The sequence below is a fragment of the Dipodomys spectabilis genome, unplaced genomic scaffold (assembly GCF_019054845.1).
Source record: "Dipodomys spectabilis isolate Male_0828 unplaced genomic scaffold, ASM1905484v1 ptg000329l, whole genome shotgun sequence".
In the NCBI taxonomy this organism is placed as follows: domain Eukaryota; kingdom Metazoa; phylum Chordata; class Mammalia; order Rodentia; family Heteromyidae; genus Dipodomys; species Dipodomys spectabilis.
Window position 1 is genome coordinate 4,944,222 of NW_024871006.1, and position 20,524 is coordinate 4,964,745.

Here is a 20,524-nt window from a genome sequence, read left to right on the forward strand (position 1 = left end):
TTTGCTTATGTGGTGCTTAGGAATCGAACCCAGGGCCTCATGCATACAAGGCAAGCGCTCTACCACTGAGCCATCTTCCCAGCCCCCCACAGCTTTAATTGTGGCTTTTTTCCCAGTTAATTGGAGGTAAGAATCTTACAGACTTTTCTGCTTGGGCTGACTCTGAAAGGAGATCCTCAGATCTCAGGCTCCTGAATAGCTAGGATTACAGATGTGAGCCACCAGCCCCTGGGCTTTGTTGTAGTTTCTAAGATCACATAGTTCATTTCAGGAAATCTTTATGTGCAGGCTCTTCTGGATATTTCCAATAGGCAAAGGCAAAACATAAAGACCCACAAAGTGAATGGAGACCAAACACATACCTCAGGCAGCTCAGTCAGGTCTCCTTGGTCGATGCCCTCATTAACTCGATAGTAGGTGTCTTTCATGAATCTGCCTACAAACTGGAAAGCATAGGCAGTGGCCAGAAGTGGAAATAGTTTATATTGCTGTGTTTGAAAATCCAAAATCTGTGGTTCTGGATCCCTAAATTACATAGGAAAAAGAAAAATGAATATGGAACTTGCTGTGTGTCCAGTTCTAGTCTAAGCATTGTGCTGGATTCATTTACTTAATCTTTATAAAGACCCTATAAAAAGTTACTATTATCATCTTCATTTTACAAATGAGAAAAATGAGGGGTTAAGCCCTAGTACACTGGGCTGAGCCAATGCAGGCATCCACGTTGAGAATTCTGAGACCACTCAGAGTACACTCTTACCCTGACTTGATTTCAGACTGGTGCCTCACGGCGCTGTATCGAATGGCAATGGTGCATGCCTTGGACAGAGACTGAGCTGCTGCTCCCACAAGGTAGGACCTGACGAACACCATGGTCCCGTAGGTCAGTTTATTACTGACAGGCTTTACATATGTGCCATCAGGCTGCACCTGGAAGAACATGGGTGGGTTGATGCTTCTCTCTGTGAGCCCCAGGGGCAGTTTAGTGGATCTCCACACGGGTATCCCTGATGTACCAGCACATCCAGGATTTTGTCTGAGATACTAAATCCCACTCTCCACTCTGCCCCAATGAATCTCAAAATCTCAGAGCAAGGCCTGACAATGAGTTTTTACCCTCCAGGTGATTCTATAAGGCACATAAAAGCTTGAGAGCCATGGCTTTAGCAAGCTAGGTATGCTCTGCACCCCTGCCAACTGCTTTTGATTTCAATGTCCCACCATAAACATCAGAATTAAAATGTGTCACCTTTTGCAGCAGACTCTTATGGCCCCTACATGGGATGCCCCTGCTCCTGTCTCCTTCCCTTTTTTTTTTTTGGTCAGTCATGGGGCCTGAACTCTGGGCCTGGGCGCTGTCCCTCAGCTCTATCATTAGTGCTAGTGCTCGTGCTCTAGACTAGTGCTCTATTACTTGAGCCTCAGCCCCACTTCCAGCTTTCTCTGCTTATGTGGTGCCTCATGCATACAAGGCAAGCACTCTACCACTGAGCCACCTTCCCAGCCCCCTTCCTTTTTTTTTTTTTTTTTCAGTCATGGGGCTTGAACTCTGAACCTGGGCTCTGTCCCTCAGCTCTTCAGCTCAAGGCGAGTGCTCTACCACTTGCGCCACAGTGCCACTTCCAGTTTTCTGGTGGTTAATTGGAGATCAGAGTCTCACAGACTTTCCTGCCTGGGCTGGCTTTGAACCATGATCCTCAGATCTCAGCCTCCTAAGTAGCTAGGATTACAGGCTTGAACCACCGGCGTCCCGTTCTGTCTCCTTCCTATCTAACATACCTGTGCATACTTCATTAGCATGTTCTCTCTGGGAATACGATAGTTGTCCATCTTCAGGTAGCCATTATCCATCTCTTCATAACCAAATTTGGGGCCAATGTCTCCAACAGAAATACCTACCACAGAAAACAGGAAACACATTTTTTGGGGGGAGTAGTAGTGGTACTAAAGATTGAACGCAGGGCCCCACAGACATGCTAGGCCAAAGTCCTACCACTGAGCTATACCCCCAGCTCTTTTGTAGTATTTTATTTATTTATTTTTTTATTTTGGTGGTTGTGGGGCCTGAACTTTGGGCCTGGGCACTGTCCCTCAGCTCTTCAGCTCAAGGCTAACACTCTACCACTTGATCACAGTGCCACTTCCAGCTTTTCTGCTTATGTGGTGTTGAGGAATCGAACCCAGGGCCTCATGCATTCAAGGCAAACACTCTAACACTGAGCCATCTTCCCAGCCCTTGTAGTATTTTATTTTGAGACTAGGTCTAAATTGCTCATGCTGATGATTTGAACTTGTAATCCTCATGCCTCAGCCTCCCAAGTAGTTCTCACTACAGTCATGTCTGGGTGATGTGAGACATTTATGCTCTTCAATCCCTTTCTTTAGTTGTATCTTACACTTTTTTGTAGAGAAAAGCACTTGTTTTAACTTTTACTTACCTGGCAATGGCTTGTGGGTCCCCATTTCACGAATAGGTACAATGAAGGCATGCAATCCATAGCACTTCCCCTGAGTGTAGAGCTGGGCGAGAACTACGGCATGATTGGAAGTCTTCCCAACTGCAACATCAGACAGACAGGACAGAAGTGAGATACTGCTATATTTTTTTTTTGTCGGTCGTGGGGCTTGAACTCTGGGCCTGGGCGCTGTCCCTCAGCTCTTCAGCTCAAGGCGAGCGCTCTACCACTTGAGCTACAGCGCCACTTCTGGTTTTCTGGTGGTTTGTTGGAGATAGGAGTCTCATGGTCTCTCCTGGCCGGGCTGGCTTTGAACCGCGATCCTCAGATCTCAGCCTCCTGAGTAGCTAGGATTACAGGCGTGAGCCACCAGCGCCCAGCAATACTGCTATATTTTTAAAGATCCATACAAAATGGATCTTTAAAATGGAAATCCATGCAAAATAAGAATCCCAAGTCAAGAGCACAGAATGAAGAAAAGATACCAAATAAACATGTCAAAGCTATTTATAGTGAAAATTTGAAGACAACTCAAATTTTTGGCAAGGCAGCAATGACAAATAGAGGGCTAAGGCTGGAGCTCTATTGTAGAGCAACTTCCTAGCAATTGCTGGCTTTGGGTTCCATCCCTTGTACTATGGAAAAAATGATAGGGAATATTATTTTATTTTATTTTTTAGAATGATATTAATATTTTAAATATTATCATCTTAAAACTACAGTACGATTCAGGGATGTTTAGATGAAAAACTAAAAAAAAAAGCTAGGCGCTGGGGCTCACGCCTGTCATCCTAGCTACTCAGGAGGCTGAGATCTGAGGATCGCGGTTCAAAGCCAGCCCAGCCAGGAGAGACCATGAGACTCCTATCTCCAATAAACCACCAGAAAACCGGAAGTGGCGCTGTAGCTCAAGTGGTAGAGCACTAGCCTTGAGCTGAAGAGCTGAGGGACAGTGCCCAGGCCCAGAGTTCAAGCCCCATGACCGACAAAAAAAAAAAAAAAAAGCCTGTAAAATACTCATCATTTCTATTTTTTTTGTGTGTGTATGTGTCGGTAGTGGGGCTTGAACTCTGGGCTTGGGCGCTGTCCCTGTGCTCTTCAGCTCAAGGCGATTGCTCTACCGCTTGAGCCACAGTGCCACTTGAGCCACAGTGCCACTTCCGGTTTTCTAGTGGTTTATTGGAGATAAGAGTCTCATGGATGGCCTGGAAGGTGGCTCAGTGGTAGAGAGCTTACCTTGCATGCCTGAGGCCCTGGGTTCGATTTCTCAGCACCACATAAGCAAAAAGAAAAAAGCCGGAAGTGGTGCTGTGGCTCAAATGGTAGAGCGCTAGCCTTGAGCTGAAGAGCTGAGGGACAGCGCCCAGGCCCAGAGTTCAGGCTCCACGACCATACCCAAAAAAAAAAAAAGAGTCTCATGGAGGGCTGGGAAGGTGGCTCAGTAGTAGAGCGCTTGCCTTGCGTGCATGAGGCCCTGGGTTCGATTCTTCAGTACAACATAAGCAGGAAAAAAAAAAAGAGTCTCATGAACTTCCTGCCCGGGCTGGCTTTGAACCATATCCTCAGATCTTAGCTTCCTGAGTAGCTAGAATTACAGGCATGAGCAACCAGCGCCCGGCGATAATCCTCATTTCTGTGGTACATAAAACAGAAATCTATATAACATGTACAAGAGGAGATGAAATAGCTTAATGTAGTTTAAGATTTACCCTCTGTTTTCTATATTTCAAACAATATTCTCATATAAGCTCTAAATTCTAAATATAATCTCATACTGGATCTACAAAATATTCAACAAATGTTCAAAGAATTCACTTACGCCCACCAGGCCACCATTTAATGGATGTAACTGTAGGACTGTTGAGAATGAACTCTTGGGTTTTGGGGTCATAGGTGGCAGTGGTTTCTAAGCCTCGGAGATGAGTTCCTAAAAGAAGAAATTATATTCAATTCAGATAAAGCATGGGGGAAATAATCATTGCAGGATAAGATCTTTTTGCCTAGTCCTTTAAGCTCTAGAATTTCAGAGGAAAACAAGATCTGAAAGCAAGAGTCTCCCACATTTCACGTCTATAATGATCCAGTGCATCTGTAACAGTTACTCTGATGAATGAAAATGTACAGGCAGTTTGGATTAAAAAAACAACAACAACAACAAAAAACCCAAAAACCAAACAGTAACAATGTACGGATCTAACAAGAGAAGTTCACTGCCACCATTTTACCCCATCTCTAGGGTTCTTTTTTCTTTTTTTTTGGTTGTGGGTCTTGAACTCCAGGCCTGGGTGCTGTCCCTGTGCTCTTCAGCTCAAGGTCAGCGCTCTACCATTTGAGCCACAATGCCACTTTGGTTTCCAGGTGGTTTATTGGAGATAAGAGTTTCGTACTCTCCAGTCCGGGCTGGCTTTGAACCGCGATCCTCTTATCACACCTCTGGAGTATCTAGGATTACAGGCATGAGCCACCAGAGCCCAGCTTTTTGTTGTTGTTGTTGTTGCAAGACCAGGACTAGAATTCCATACCTGATACTTTGCTCATTGGCTGGCATTATACCAACTGAGCCATGAGTCCAACCCCCCATCTCTAAGTTTCAAGTGTGCCAATTTCCGCAACTCAGCACCTTGGAATGTGCTAATAGACTTCAGCTAATGTTTTTGTAAGCTGTGAACTTTATCAGAGTGAATGCTAGAATGTTAAAGGTTTATTTGTTAGAAAAAGTGAATTTTAAAAATTCTTCTAAGGGCCAAACAGTAAAGCTTGCATTCACCCTGTAAATTTTTTTTGTCAGTCATAGGACTTAACTCAGGACCTGGGTGCTGTGCCTGAGCTTTTCTGCTCAAGGCTAGTGCTTTGCCACTTTGAGCCACAGCTCCATTTCCAATTTTCTGGTGGTTAATTGGAGACAAGAGTCTTGCAGACTTTTCCTCCCAGGCTGGCTTTGAGCCCTGCTCCTCAGATCTCAGCCTCCTGAGTAGCTAGGATTACAGGTATGAGCCACTGATGCCTAGACACCCTACCGAGTTCTAATGCCAGGCCTTAACTTAATCCTAGTGTTCCCGAATGTGATAAAGAGGAGTTCCCAGTTTTGTGTGTTTACCAGAGATAAATAACACACCAGGACATCTGCCAAAATTCCTTGAAGAGTTATAAAAAACAAAACAAAACAACAACAAAAACATGTCTTGGTGGCATTTTCTCTAATAATACTTGTACTGAGGACCTTTTTTTTTTTTTACATCAAACTAGACCTCACTGAACACTTGGAAATATTTAGAAACTTCTAAGTTGAGTAACAGAAATGGCTAGTTTACATGTGATCTGAATGGGAGTCAAGAAAGTAGAGACTTCGGAAATTCCTTTACCAAAGATGATTTTACAGAAAAAAAAAGGCACCTTAAACATAACAAAGACAAAATGTTTTCAAATGTGTAACTGCGCTGAACAGTGTTCCATTTGCAGTTTTAAAAAGTTCCCATAAAATACTAGTCAGCCCTGAGTAAGAAGAGCCCAGAGTGGAAAGAAGTTGGCAGAAGTAAACGAATGGCAGAGATAGCAATTCAGCAGCGATGATGAGAGGAACGGTTGGCACCCTCATTCCAATCTAGGTACGTGAAGAATGGCAGGTGGGGGTGGTGAGAAAAAAGAAAGATGTTTCACATAGAATTTGAAGCAAATGCCTAGGAATACAATTTTTCTTAATTTCTAACCTCTGGCCAAGCTACCTTCAGAACTTTTTTTTGCATTTATTGAATCAAGGAACAAATAATTTCTAAGCACAAAAGGCTGCATGTTCTGATTATAAGAAGCTATTCATTCCCCTTATGCAAGTCAAAAAGCACCCAAACCTTGACTGTGTATTTCTTCTGAGATTTGTAAAAGTTGCATTAGGGTATCAGTAAGTATTGAGAGATTAATGAATATAATGGATCGGATCAGGTTCTAGGTACACAAGTTCTACACTACTTGAATGAACTTGAAGAAAAGTCATGTGGTAAGGAAAGCCTGACTTTCTTACTGATCTCCTGATGAGGATACATGAAAAAATAATCAGTAAATCACTAGAATAATACAATGTTTAATTTTCACTAACCAAAAACCAATGTCCATGTACAAAGCTGGCATGCTGCAGGAGAATCTCATCTAAAAAGACTACCATATATTGACACACTAGCATCTGGCAGGCACGCACTATGTGTCTAGCTGGTGAGGCCTGCCCCACCCAGAAGGTAGACAGAATGCACTGTACCATGACCCATCTCTGTCTGGGCATAAGTGCCAGTGATCTCCAAATTCCAGGCTGGCATGAAGAAGCGCTCCTGCTGCTCTGCGGTGGCCTGGTGAAGCAAGGTGGGCAGGAACATGCCCAAGTGAAGATCCAAAGGTTCGGGCCGCCCTCGGTGCACAAAGCTTCGAAGAATTACCAAGGACGGACATTTGAGAGAAGCATCATCGGGTGTAAGAGAATCAACAATTTACAGACAGAGCAAGGGAAGGAGAAAAAAAAAAAATCTTCGGTGAGTATGGATTAGTTAAGTGCACTTCATTACGGATGGGAGCACTGCCCCTTTCTGTATTGCTTTATGATTCTCAGCAATTTTCATTGCTTGTAGCAGGATCCATTCAGAGATCACAGCCCATACAGCACAATACCGTGTGTATGAGACAGAGACTCTGACCTGACAATTGATGGAAATGAAACATTTGGAAAGATTACATGGAATAGAGAATTAAGGTGGCACAAGTGCTTACTGGAATGGGAAGGAGACAGAATGTAATATAATCTCCTAGAGTAAGGTTTTGTTCCAGATGCAACTTAATTAATGCTTCTAGGCAGGGACATTTTGTCCATAGAATATCCAGCATCAGATCCAATTCATCATGTCAAATATTCAGTCATGCCCTACTGAAACAAATACAAAAATCGACAGTGCTCTTCATCTCAGTAATTTCAGAAATTAAAAAGCATGCAATTTCTAGTGAAAATCATAACAATTACAAATACAGATTTGTGTATAATAACTTTGTCATTACAATTATGTACTAAATATCACAAATGATAATAAACACCTTGTTTCAGTCTTAAATCCATTTTCTGGTTCATTATTGTCCATTAAAAGTTTACAAGCATTGTCTGGATATAGTGGTGCATACTTGTAATCCCAGCATTTAGGAAGATAGAAAATTTGAGACCAGCTTGACACATACAGTGGGTATGAGGCTACTCTGGGTTACATACAAAGACCCTTCTTTAAAAAGACAAAAGCTGAGCACCAGTGGTTCATGCCTGTAATCCTAGCTACTCAGGAGGCTAAGATCAAAGGATCATGATATGAAGCAAGGCTGGGCAGAAAAGTCTATAAAAGTCTGTATCTAATTAAGTGGCAAAAACGCTGATGTGGGGATATGACTTAAGTGTTAGACACCAGCCATGAGCAAGAGAGCCTGATGCCGAGTTCAAGCCACAATATAAAGAAACATCATCATCTACTTATCTTCTGGGTGAGGAAATTATTGCATAAGTACAACACAGAATATACCAAAAACCTAAAGCTATCCTTGGAAGGATGACAAGTGGAAATTCCACAAGATGTTATCACTTGTAGAAACTGGGTAAAAGATTTATAAATTCTCTTGGTACTATTGGTACTATTTTTGAAACTTCCTATGAATTTACAATCACTTCAAAATTAAAAAGAAATTCCCATAAAAACAAAATTAAAAAAAATTCCCATAAAAACACAGCATGAGGGCTGGGAAGGTGGCTCAGTGGTAGAGCGCTTGCCTTGCATGCATGAGGCCCTGGGTTCGATTCCTCAGCACCACATAAGCAAAAAGAAAAAAAGCCGGAAGTGGCGCTGTGGCTCAAGTGGTAGAGCGCTAGCCTTGAGCTGAAGAGCTGAGGGACAGCGCCCAGGCCCAGAGTTCAGGCCCCACAACTGGACCCAAAAAACAAACAAACAAAAAAAACACAGCATGAAGCTGGTCACTGGTGGCTTAGGCCTGTAATCCTAGCTACTTAGGAGGCTGAGATCTGAGGAGCAGGGCTCAAAGCCAGCGGTTCAAAGGAAAATCCGTGAGACTCTCACCTCCAAATAACCACCAGAAAACTGGAAATGGTGTTGTGGTTCAAGTGGTAGAGTGCTTGCCTTGAGTTGAAGAGCTCAGGGACAGCGCCCAGGCTGAGTTCAAGCCCCAGGACCAACAGAAAACACACACAGACACACACACAGACACACACAGACACACACAGACACACACACACACACACACAGAGCATGAGATGAGAATTGCCTTTTTCACTCACCAACAGGAATGCCAACCATCTTTTAATACTAAACCTTAGGTTCCATCCCAATCAAATAATAAAAAGTTATGATCCTCAGCATAATTTTTTTAAAAAAAAGAAAAAATAAGGGAGGTAGAGGCAGAAAGATTGAGGTTTCAAGGCCAGTTTAGGCAATTATTAAGGTCTTCTTTTCAAAAATAGAATAAAAAACTAAAGGGTATGTGTTGGAAAGGTGGCTCAGTGTTAGAGTGCTTGCCTTGCATGCATGAGGCCCTGGGTTCGATTCCTCAGTACCACATAAACAGAAAAAGCCAGAAGTGGTGCTGTGGCTCAAGTGGTAGTGCACTAGCCTTGAGCTGAAGAGCTGAAGGACAGCATCCAAGCCCAGAATTCATGACCTACCACGGGCAAAAAAAACCAAACAACAAAAAAAACTAAAGGGTATCACTCAAGTGGGAGTGTTTGTTTAACAAGCTCTAGGCCCTAGGTTCAACCTTCAGTACTACAAACAAAATAAATTTAAAAAATTAAAAATGAACTTTGAGTCTCAGTTTGAGTATATCTCAGTGGTAGAATTTTTATTTACTATGCTCAAGATCCTGGTTTAATCCCCAGCACTGTTTTTACAAACCAACAAAGACATACACACACACACACACACACACACACACACACACACACACACACACACATATACACACACACATGCACACGCACACACATGCACACACACACGCACACGTGTGTGTAATAACAAGCACTAAGTGTTATCACAAAATATACTTAGCAGAGGGCTAGGAAGGTAGTTCCATGGTAGAGGGCTTGCCTTGCAAGCTTGAGGCCCTGGGTTCGATTCCTCAGCACCACATAAACAGAAAAAAAAAAGCTGGAAGTGGCGCTGTGGCTCAAGTGGTAGAACACTAGCATTGAGCTGAAGAGCTGAGGGACAGCGCCCAGGCCCAGAGTTCAGGCCCCACGACAGGACCGGACCCCAAAAAAATAAAATAAAATAAAATAAAAAATATATAAATATAAATAAATAATAAATAAATATATATATACACATACACTTAGTAGAGTAGTAGGTCAAACTACTACCATCAGAAATGTTATAAGGAGAAAGGGACAGTTTTGTTTTGTTTTTTACTTAAACCAAGTATTTAATGTAAAATGTTGATGACTCATGATAATGACTAAATATTACTTTAAAATCATTTATTATAAAATAACAAAGCACCAACATCGTATTGGCAAAGTGATAGCGAGTTCTTTGTAACTGTAACATCTCTCTATCCACAAGGTTCAAGACTGGAAAGGCTAACAGCCCACACAGGATGGACACACACACACACACACAAACACACACACACACAATTAATAATAAATGGAGGAGGAATAAAATTAAAATAGCATCTCTGTGCACAGCATAATTATAATCCTAGGATATCAAGAGCAACAAAACACCAGCAATAATAAGCAAATTGAGAACAGAAATAGTCTATAAGGGAAAAAAAAGAAAATCAACTGCATTCTTAAGATCATTCACTTAGAAAACCCAGTGAAAAGGACAATTTATGAAGAAACCAAAATTTTAAATTTTAATTAAGCAACTTAGCTCAGGATATAAAACATTTATTTAAAAATACAAGGCCTGAGTTCAATTCCCAGAATAAATGAAAATTTAAGAGACAGAATTCAAATTCCTAATGCAGCATGAATAAAAAATATGCAAGATAAGGGACAGCGCTCAGGCCCAGAGTTCAGGCCCCACGACCAGACACCCCCCCCCCCCCAAAAAAAAAATATATATGCAAGAGTTGACTGCTAGTGGCTCACACCTGTAATCCTAGCTATTTAAGAGGCTAAAATCTGAGGATCAGTTCAAAGCCAGCCCAGGTAGAAAAGTATGAGACTCTTATTTTGGCTGGCTATGGGCTTGAATTCTGGGCCTGCGCACTGTTCCTGAGCTCTTCAGCTCAAGAAAAGTGCTCTACCACTTGAGCCACAGTGCCACTTCCGCTTTTCTGGTGGTTAATTGGAGATAAGAGTCTCACAGACTTTCCTGCTCAAGTTGGCTTTCAACTGTGATCCACAGATCTCAGCCTCCTGAGTAGCTAGGATTACAGGTATGAGCCACCAGTGCCCAACTTGCCTACATATTTCTAAAAAACACCACAGGAATTTTTAATTAGTGTAGTATTACAGTCTTTATTTTCTTGGGAAGAGCTGTTAGTCTTCTCAGATGAGAAAAAAAGACGGACAAAAAAGAAAAAAAAATACGTAGGCAAGAGTACCAAATACGTATATCTTGATATATTAACAATGGGTTTATCCTATCAGATATAAAAATATATTACAAGCAACTAGACAAATTTATGTCAGAAGACAAAAATAATCAGTATAAGCCAGGCCCTGATGGCTCACACTTATAATCCTAACTACTCAGAAGGCTGAGATCTGAAGGTGGTGGTTTGAAGCCAATCTTGGGAAGAAAAGTCCCTGTGAGACTCTTATCTCCAATTAATCACTCAAAAACTGGAAGTGGGGCTGAGACTCAAAGTTGTAGACTGCTAGCCTTGAGTAAAAAGAGCTCAGGGACAATACCCAAGTCCTGAGGTAAAGCCATACAACCAACATAATAAGAAGAAGAACAAAAAAAAGGAGGAGGAAGAGGAAGAAAAGGAGGATTATAGTTAAGGTTCCAGAAAAAAAATTAAACTATTACAAAATTCTCAGCAAGCTAGAAAAACAGGAAGGAGAGCCACTAGTTGACAGAGGTAAGAAATCTAAGCGGAGGGCCAGTGGCTCACGCCTGTAATCCTAGCTACTCAGGAGGCTGAGATCTGAGGATCGCAGTTCAAAGCCAGCCTGGGCAGGAAAGCCCCTGACGCTCCTATCTTCAATAAACCACTAGAAAACCTGAAGTGGCGCTGTGGCTCAAGTGGTAGAGTGCTCGCCTTGAGCTGAAGAGCTGAGGGATAGCGCCCAGGCCCAGAGTTCAAGCCCCAGAACCGACAAAAAAAAGAAAAGAAAAAAAGAAAACCTTATGGGATTCATTCTCACACTGTATCATATACAAGTCAAAGCATGAAATACAAACCAAACCATAGGAGAAGAAAACAGAAAATAATTATCCAAGTTATAGAAAGGAGAAAATTTGTAACTACTCAGAGTAAGCACGTTGAATAACTCACGCTAAAAAAAATTCAACAAAGCAGATAATAGTAGAAAAAAGATGGATATAACACAATCAGGTAAGATCAATATACAGATCCTATTTAAATACTTTAATACTCGAGAGGTAAAAAAAAAACCCTCATTTTATACACAGAAAATGCAAACAGCAAGTCAAAATATGCAATAATATCCAGGATCACTAGGAATTATACATTAAAACTTTATTTTTTTGCCAGGACTGGTACTTGCACTTGGCTCTCCCCACTCAAGGCCAGGTGCTCAACCACCTGAGCCATGCCTCGAGTTCCAGCTCTTTGCTAGCTCACTGTTTAGTCTGCCGTCCCTACTGGATTGTCAGTCGCAGCCTCCTGAGTAGCTAGGACTACAGACCTGAGCTTATAGGCCTGATGCCCAATTAAAAAATTAAACATTTAAATGTTAGCTATCTATTAAAGTGACCATGTTGCTAGGGCTATGGAGACACAGGAACATTAAAATGTTACATATATTGTAAACTGGTTCTAGGAAAAGCTTGTAATTATGCAATAAACATTACAAAATGTTTATTCTCTCCAATGCAGTTATTCATCTCTGAGAAAGATATTCTGAAGGTACAACGCCAAAATGCCAGGTACCAATCCTAGAGACTTGTTCATGCCTAGAGCTACATACCTCTAGCCCCAAAATACAGATCCTCCAAAGATGCTATTATCAGTTGGGTTCAGGTAGCTCATGCCTGTAATCCTAGCTACTCAGGAGACTGAGAACTGAGGATCACAGTTCAAAGCCAGCCTGGGCAGAAAAGTCTGTGAGACTCTTAGCTCTAATTAACCACCAGAGAACCAGAAATGGTGCGCTGTGGCTCAAGTGGTAGAGCACTCACCTTGAACCGAAAAGCTCAGGGACAGCACCCTAGCCCAAAGTTTAAGCCCCACAACCGACCAAAAAAAAAATGGTACTATCATCACTGCTGGTAAGGAAACTAGAATAACCCAATACTAGGGAAAAAATCTCATGGGAGTCCAAGAAGAAAAGGATCACTTGGGAGAGGATAGTGGGAAAGTTGTGAGAAAAAGACAAATGACAGAACAGCAAGTTTACTACCTGTTTTTCAAGTTTATAAGGAAGAAAAGTGTTTTGTTACATATTTACATTATCCATGAGGGGGAATCTACAAAGACATTGTAGCCTTCTTTTAGGAGAACTATATTATATAAGTAAGCTTTACATTCCTAAAGGATAATTTTCCTAGGAAACATCCCTACCTTGAACTGGTCGATATGTCTAAGAGCAAGCACACTACCTGCCTTGGGATCTAAAGAAATGTATGGTCATAATGGTAATGCTGGAGCAAGTTCTATAGGCCACTCCTTCAAACCCAGAATCCTCAGGGAGCACTGTTCTTCAGCACGGTCCATAACCTTTGACTAATGTCACAGAGCCAGTATCTGAAGTTTCCTGGCATGCATGCCTTTACAGGAAAGGCACACTCTAGAGGGCAAAGATAAGCGGACAGGGACACTTTCCACAGGTGACTGGCTTGCCTCTTAATGGAGAGGGTCTTTTTTACCTATCTTCAGAAGCTAGTATTGTCACATAATACAAACTAACCAACAAACCAACTAGCTTACATACATGTCAATGACCGAAAGTCAAGAAAGAACAAAAAATTCTAGCAAGAAGCAAAACTTAATCTTACAAAAAGGCAAAATTGGCTCAAAATATACTGAACTGGAGGCTATGTGGGAAAGAAAATTTAAAATACAAACTTGCCTATAGCAACATGGGATCAAAGTCCATTTTTTTTTTTTTTTTTTTGCCAGTCATGGGGCCTGAACTCTGGGCCTGGGCGCTGTCCCTCAGCTCTTCAGCTCAAGGCTAGCGCTCTACCACTGGAGCCACAGCACCACTTCCAGCTTTTTCTGCTTATGTGGTGCTGAGGAATCGAACCCAGGGCCTCATGCATGCAAGGCAAGCACTCTACCACTGAGCCACCTTCCCAGCCCCTCAAAGTCCAATTTCTATTCTTATCACAGTAAGTTCAGAATTTCATTTCTTTTACTCTCAATTTGAAATTCAGGGAAAATAGATGTGACGTATTTTGTAAACAAAGGCAGAAACAGCCCAATAAGCCCCAGGATATTTCACATCTTATGTCTCCTATGAATGATACATGATTATTAAAGTTAAATACAATCTACAATAAATACTAAAACAAGCCAGGTGCTGGTGGCTCACACCTGTAATCCTAGCTACTCAGGAGGCTGAGATCTGAAGATTGTGGTTCAAAGCCAGCCCAGGAAGGAAAGTCCATGAAACTCTTATCTATAATTTATCACTAAAAAGCTAAAAGTGAGGCTCTAGAGCTAGTTTTGAGCAAAAAAGCTCAAGGACAGTTTCCAGGCCATGAGTTCAAGCTCACAGCACAAAGAATACTTGAAAAAAAAAAAGAGAGTGCTATACTAAAAGCTATTTTAAGATTACAAAATCTGAATGCTGACAAGTTACATGGATCCATGCAACTTATGTACTTGTGTACGTGCAAACTCCAGGAAGGATGTATCTTCCTTGCCTTAGGTAACCTTCTGTCAGGCTGTAAACTCAGCACCTGTGTCCCGACTCTGGAATCCCAGGTGTTTAGGAAGGTGTTTATAGTAGAAGACCATAAACAGAATCTAGTCTTCACTAGATTCTTCACTGATTGGGATCGACGTATTCCTTAAGCCAATTTCATAAATCAAAAAGCAACCAAATAACAAAATGAAATTTTTCCAGATTCTCACAATGCTTCTTCCTTCCCTTTCTTTACTCCTTCCTGTGATAGTGAGGGATGAGACTGAGTGGCTCCCACCTGGTTTAAATGGGAAGTCTTGATGTGGGTTGCCCATGGACCCTCAGATTCAGACTAACCGTGGCCCATTTCCGTCTGGGCGTAGGTGCCAATTATCTGGAGTTCCTGGGATGCGTTCAGCCATTTCTCTTGCTGAGCAGTGGTGCCCTGATTCAGCAAGGTAGGAATAAACATGGAGTAATTGAGGCCCACAGGTTCCACAAAATTGACCAACTGTAGTCTACAGGAGAGAAAAAAAAAGGATCTCAGCCTTACTCTAGAAACTGCATCCTACCAGTAACCATTCATTCCTATCACATATGCTTGACCTTCAGCATGAAGACTGAAAAGCTGAAACCCCTTTCTTATGAAATTAAATGTAAAACTAACCATTTACTATCTAAAAAGCCAAGAGCAGGACCTGAAGCATTTCAGCATCCCAATGCCCTTTTACCTTGACTATTTCTGGTGCTGGAGATGGTAGCTAGAACCTCACATGTACCAAGCACAGATTCTACCACCCAGCCACATCTCTAATTTCCAGATTTCTCTTTAAATCTACACTTAATCCAAAACAATTCATTCTGTTGGTGTTATCTGCTGGTTTGATGGGTTGGATTTTGCTTTAAGAACCCTATTTACATATTTACACACAAATGGTCACAAAACTCACCAAGAACACTTTCCACTTTTCAGTCTGTTTGATATACTAGTCACCAACACAACCTTTTCTGCTGATTAGAAAACTATTCTGGTAATGAAGGAAAAAGAAATTCTTTTTTTTTGTCGGTCGTGGGGCTTGAACTCTGGGCCTGGGCGCTGTCCCTCAGCTCTTCAGCTCAAGGCGAGCGCTCTACCACTTGAGCCACAGCGCCACTTCCGGAAAAAGCAATTCTTGCAAATTATGACTGGCCAGATATTTTAGTATTTGTTTGTGCACTGCTTTCAGGTTTGGCTTGTTTCAAAGACAAAATGACACTCCACAGAACATTTACAGAATTGTTAACAAAACCTCCTAAGAATAATATTTTTTTTTTTTTGGTCGGTGGTAGGGCTTGAACTCTGAGCCTAGGCGTTGTCCCCAAGCTCTTCAGCTCAAGGCAAGCGCTCTTACTACTTGAGCCTCAGTGCCACTTCCGATTTTCTGAGTGGTGTATTGGAGATAAAAGTCTTACAGACCATGATTCTCAGGTCTCAGACTCCTGAGTAGCTAGAATTAAAGGCTTGAGCCACTGGCACCTGGCTAAGAATAATTTAAACTACCTTTCCCTAGATGATCTAAGTAAACATTATGAAGACATTCGATGAAATAATCAAAATAGGGATTACGCACCCTGGTTAACATTAGCTATGTTGTCCTGTAGCTGTTCTAAGGGTCTGTTGTATACATTTTTCCTTGCATTTTATTATTTTTCTCAAGTTTTTGGTTGTAGTTGGCAAAAGTGGTATGTGTGTGTGCCTACACTTTCTATCAGTGTGACCAAATACCTGAGCCAAACAATTTAAGGAGTGGGGCTGGAGATTTTGCTCAGGGTTTCAGAGCTTTCAATCCATCACGAAGGGAAGGGTATGGCAGAGCCGGGCAGTGGAAACAGAAGCTTATTCTGTACTTTGACCTCGTTGTATACCTAAAGAGCTTAAAGTACAGTTTACACCTCACCTAAGCAATCTTGACTTCTCCAGGCATAACTAGAAATGCTGTCACCACCAGTTTATTTTGGCTTATGAAACAGCGCAGCACAGACCAAGGAAAGAAGGGAAGATCTTCATTCCACTGTGGGAGACCCTAAAGCCATTCCCATAGCCTTAAAGGAAGCAGTAGCAAATGTACTGTATACTCTCTGATTGTCCTATTTCCTCAAGAAATCACAACTCACTTAGAAACAATTCTCCATGGAGGCTCTTAAATATTAAATACTTTCAATTAGCCAAAATTACTTAATTATTACAAGTGCTACCAAAGGAAGTAACTTTTGTGCCCAAGTACATTTGGTAAAAGTCAACAAAAGCTGCTCATTAGCATCAGTGGAAAATATTTTCTTGCTACCAATAGTTTCAATCATACATTGAGGGTAAAAGTCACTTTTAGTGGGGATTGTAGTTCAGTGGTAGAGTGCTGGTCTAACTAGTACAAGGGTCTAGATAGCGAATAGAGGAGGAGAAAAGAGATGAGGAAAAGGGAGAGAGAAAAGGAGAGAAATAAGAAGAGGGAAGAAAAAAAAGAAAGAAAATCACTTTTCAAGGATGCTGGGTCAAACATGTAAACCAAGAGATAACCAACTAGTAAACATCTAAATGAACAACAATTAAATACACAAATCTAGGCTAGGAGCATGGCTCAAGTAGTAGAATCCTTGCTTAACAAGCATGAGACCCTGAGTTCAATCTCTAGCTCTGGGGGGAGAAAATTCCATACTCTTGGACTTCTACTGACATCCAGAGTTGGTTTAAACTAGGAGTATGAAGAAAAGGCAAGGTAGTTTTCAAGAACTTCAAGTGAGCAGCATCTCACTTCCCTGTACACAAGTTCCATAATTCACAAAATGTACTTCTCACAGAAACAAGCACCAAAAGCCTGGTGAGATGGATACACAGACAGGAACGGCACAGTGCACAGGCATTCTGTGTTTTTCTAAAACCAACAGTCAGTTACACATTTCCAATTCCCTTCTAAATACACAGAGAGGAAAAGAACATACCAGAATTTCTGAGAAAAAAGCACTAATTAAGGTACCAAAACTGGTACAACGTCGTCACTCTATTTCCCATGAGGGAAATGAGAGGGATGAGTAATCTAGTTAAGTCCTTTGAGAATTATAAAAATGTTCCAATAAGGATATTAATTCAAAGGTAATTTTAGGAAACAGTGAAAAATGGTATACATACAAAAAAACCCATTAAATATTTTTTGTTCTTAAAATACTAAGATTTTCTTTTTTGAGGCTATGTGAAATAACTCAAGAACAAAATGCTTAAAAGAAGGCTTGTACTTAAATGCTTAATCCCTCCTAAGATGCTTTCCAAGAAATAGCTTTAATTAATTTTATAATTTTTTGAGTGTGCTAGGGATTGAACACAGGGTCTTGAGCATGCTAAGCATGTGCTCTGCCACTGAGCTATGCCTCCAACCTCAAGCACACCAACTTTAAAAACATAGATCCTAGCTGAACACTGGTGGCTCATGCCTGCAATCCTAGCTACTCAGGAGGCTGAGATCAGAGGATCGAGGTTCAAAGTTAGGGACAGTGTCCAGGCCCAAGTTCAAGACCCAGGACCTGGAAAAACAAAACAAGCCACTGGCTGCTAAGATTTAAAAAAAATAAAAAAATAAAAAGCAAAAAGCTGGCTGGTGTCCATGATCTTTACCCCATATAAAAGAACTTTATCCTAGTTCATTGTGAATCATTAGAATCTGGTTAAACATTATGAACCACAAGTTATGAAAATTACCCCTGCTCTGAAACATGTTGCATTATCCACTTTTAAAAAATCTCGCCAGGCGCCAGTGGCTCACACCTGTAATCCTAGCTACTCAGGAGGCTGAGCTGAGGACTGTGGTTCAAAGCCAGCCCAGGCAGGAAAGGCCATGAAACTATTTCCAATAAACCACCAGAAAACTGGAAGTGGTACTGTGGCACAAGTGGTAAAGTCATTGAGCTGAAGAGCTCAGGGACAGCACTCAGGCCTGAGTTCAAGCCCCAGGACCCACACAAAAAAATCTCTCTTCTTCCATTTACTTTAAGAAATATTGGGCTTAAGCCGGGCGCTGGTGGCTCACGCCTGTAATCCTAGCTACTCAGGAGGCTGAGATCTGAGGATCGCGGTTCAAAGCCAGCCCGGGCAAGAGAGACCGTGAGACTCCTATCTCCAATAAAACCACCAGAAAACTGGAAGTGGCGCTGTAGCTCAAGTGGTAGAGCGCTCGCCTTGAGCTGAAGAGCTGAGGGACAGCGCCCAGGCCCAGAGTTCAAGTCCCACGACCGACCAAAAAAAAAAGAAATATTGGGCTTAAATTTGGGGTCTTGAAGCATTTCTTTCCCTTTAGCTGCTCTTAAACTTGAGCCACACTGCTAATTTTGTCTGACTTCTTACTGATTAACTGGAGGTTAAAAGCCTCTCAGGACCAAGGGCCAGTAGCTACCACCTAAAATCCTAGCTACTGAGGAGGCTGAGATCTGAGGATCATGGTTCAAAGTTAGTCTGGGTAGGAAAGATCATGAGACTCTTATCTCTAACCACCAAAAAGCCCAAGTTTCAAGAGGGAGAGTGCCAGTCATTAGTGAAAAGGCTAAGAGAGTACCCAGCCCCTAAGCTCAAACATTAGTAGTACTGGGACATCCACACAAAAAAGATCTTCCTAGATCTGCCTGGGCTGGCTTTGAGCTCAGATCCTTAGATTTCAGCCTCCGAGTAGCTAGGATTATAGGTCTGAGCCACAGGTGTCTGGCTAATTTTTACTAACTTTTTAAAGTACCAAAATTTGCTAGGATGTACTCTGGGCCGAGATCCCCAACAGCCATGAATTACAAACTTGAGAAACAAAAATAAGTATTTAACTGGGTATTTAGTATTTACACTGGTATTTATTAATTGATGATACTGTGACTTACAATAAATAAATATAAAGGTAAAACAATGAGTAAACAAACAAATGTTCGGATCAGTACTGGGGCTTGAATTCCAGGCCTTGTACTCTGGCTAGGCTTTTTTAATCATGTTTGGAATTTTACCACTTTGAACACCACTAGTTAACTGGAAATAAGAATTTCTACGATGTGTCTGCCGGGGCTGGCTTCAAACCCCCATTCCATCTCAACTTCCTAAGTAGCTAGGATTTCAAGTGTGAGCCATCTGTTCAGTGCTTGGGTAACAGAGGATTTTTTTTTTTTTTTGGTCAGTCTTAGGGCTTGAACTTAGGGCCAGGGTGTTGTCCCTGAGTTTTACCACTTTGAGCCACCGTACTACTTCCAATTTTCCAGACTTTTCTGCTTAGGCTGGCTTTGAACTGCAGTCCTCAGATCTCAGCCTCCTGAGTAGCTATTTTTTGTTTGTTTATTTGTCAGTTGTGGGGCCTGAACTCTGGGTCTGGGCACTGTCTCTTAGCTCTTCAGCTCAAGGATAGCATTCTATCACTTGAGCCACAGTGCCACTTCTGGCTTTTTCTGCTTATGTGGTACTGAGGAATTGAACCCAAGGCCTCATTCATGCAAGGCATGAGCCACCTTCCCAGCCCCCAGAGAGTATTTTTGATAGATGAAACAGTAGAGCTGTGGGAAAAAATTTCCAATTTCTTTGGGGATTTTCTTCTAATAAACTAGTTTATGTTCACAATAATAACCTATCAACTTGTAAACAGACACCAAATGCAATAGTGGCAGTAGTATAAGGGAGTTATAATTACATGTTTCATCCATTTTGGTTCTTGAAAATTCATAAATTTCATTTTTTAAGGTACTATGAATTGAACCCAGGGTTTTGAACATGCTAGGCAAGTGACCTCCCATGGAAGCTACATCTCTAACCTAAATTTTAACTTTTTTGTTGTTGTTGTTGGTTATAGGGCTTGAACTCTGGGCCTGGACTCTGTCCCTCAGCTCTTCAGCTCAAGTCCAGCACTCTTCCTATTGAGCCACAGCGCCACTTCTGGTTTTCTGAGTGGTTTACTGGAGATAAAGAGTCTCATGGACTTTTCCTGCCTGGACTGGCTTTGAATTTCGATTCTCAGATCTCAGCCTCCTGAGTAGCTAGGATTACAGGCGTGAGCCACCAGTACCT

The 20,524-nt window shown here is 41.7% G+C and overlaps 1 protein-coding gene across 3 annotated transcripts in view; it reads right to left on the reverse strand.

Moving 5' to 3' along the window:
- Acox1 (acyl-CoA oxidase 1) overlaps positions 1 to 20,524 on the reverse strand; it is a 28,693-nt gene that overhangs the window by 6,589 nt on the left and 1,580 nt on the right. Inside the window, exons 1-7 of one of the 3 annotated variants that reach the window (XM_042702606.1) lie at positions 14,830 to 14,894; positions 6,703 to 6,863; positions 4,276 to 4,383; positions 2,439 to 2,558; positions 1,780 to 1,895; positions 761 to 930; positions 363 to 525 (exon numbers count right to left, since the gene is read on the reverse strand). In XM_042702606.1, the coding sequence (XP_042558540.1) occupies positions 363 to 525; positions 761 to 930; positions 1,780 to 1,895; positions 2,439 to 2,558; positions 4,276 to 4,383; positions 6,703 to 6,863; positions 14,830 to 14,894 (903 nt within the window). Of the gene's footprint in view, positions 1 to 362; positions 526 to 760; positions 931 to 1,779; positions 1,896 to 2,438; positions 2,559 to 4,275; positions 4,384 to 6,702; positions 6,864 to 14,829; positions 14,991 to 20,524 lie in introns of those variants that run through there. The other 2 variants (XM_042702605.1, XM_042702604.1) reach the window with 2 other exon arrangements.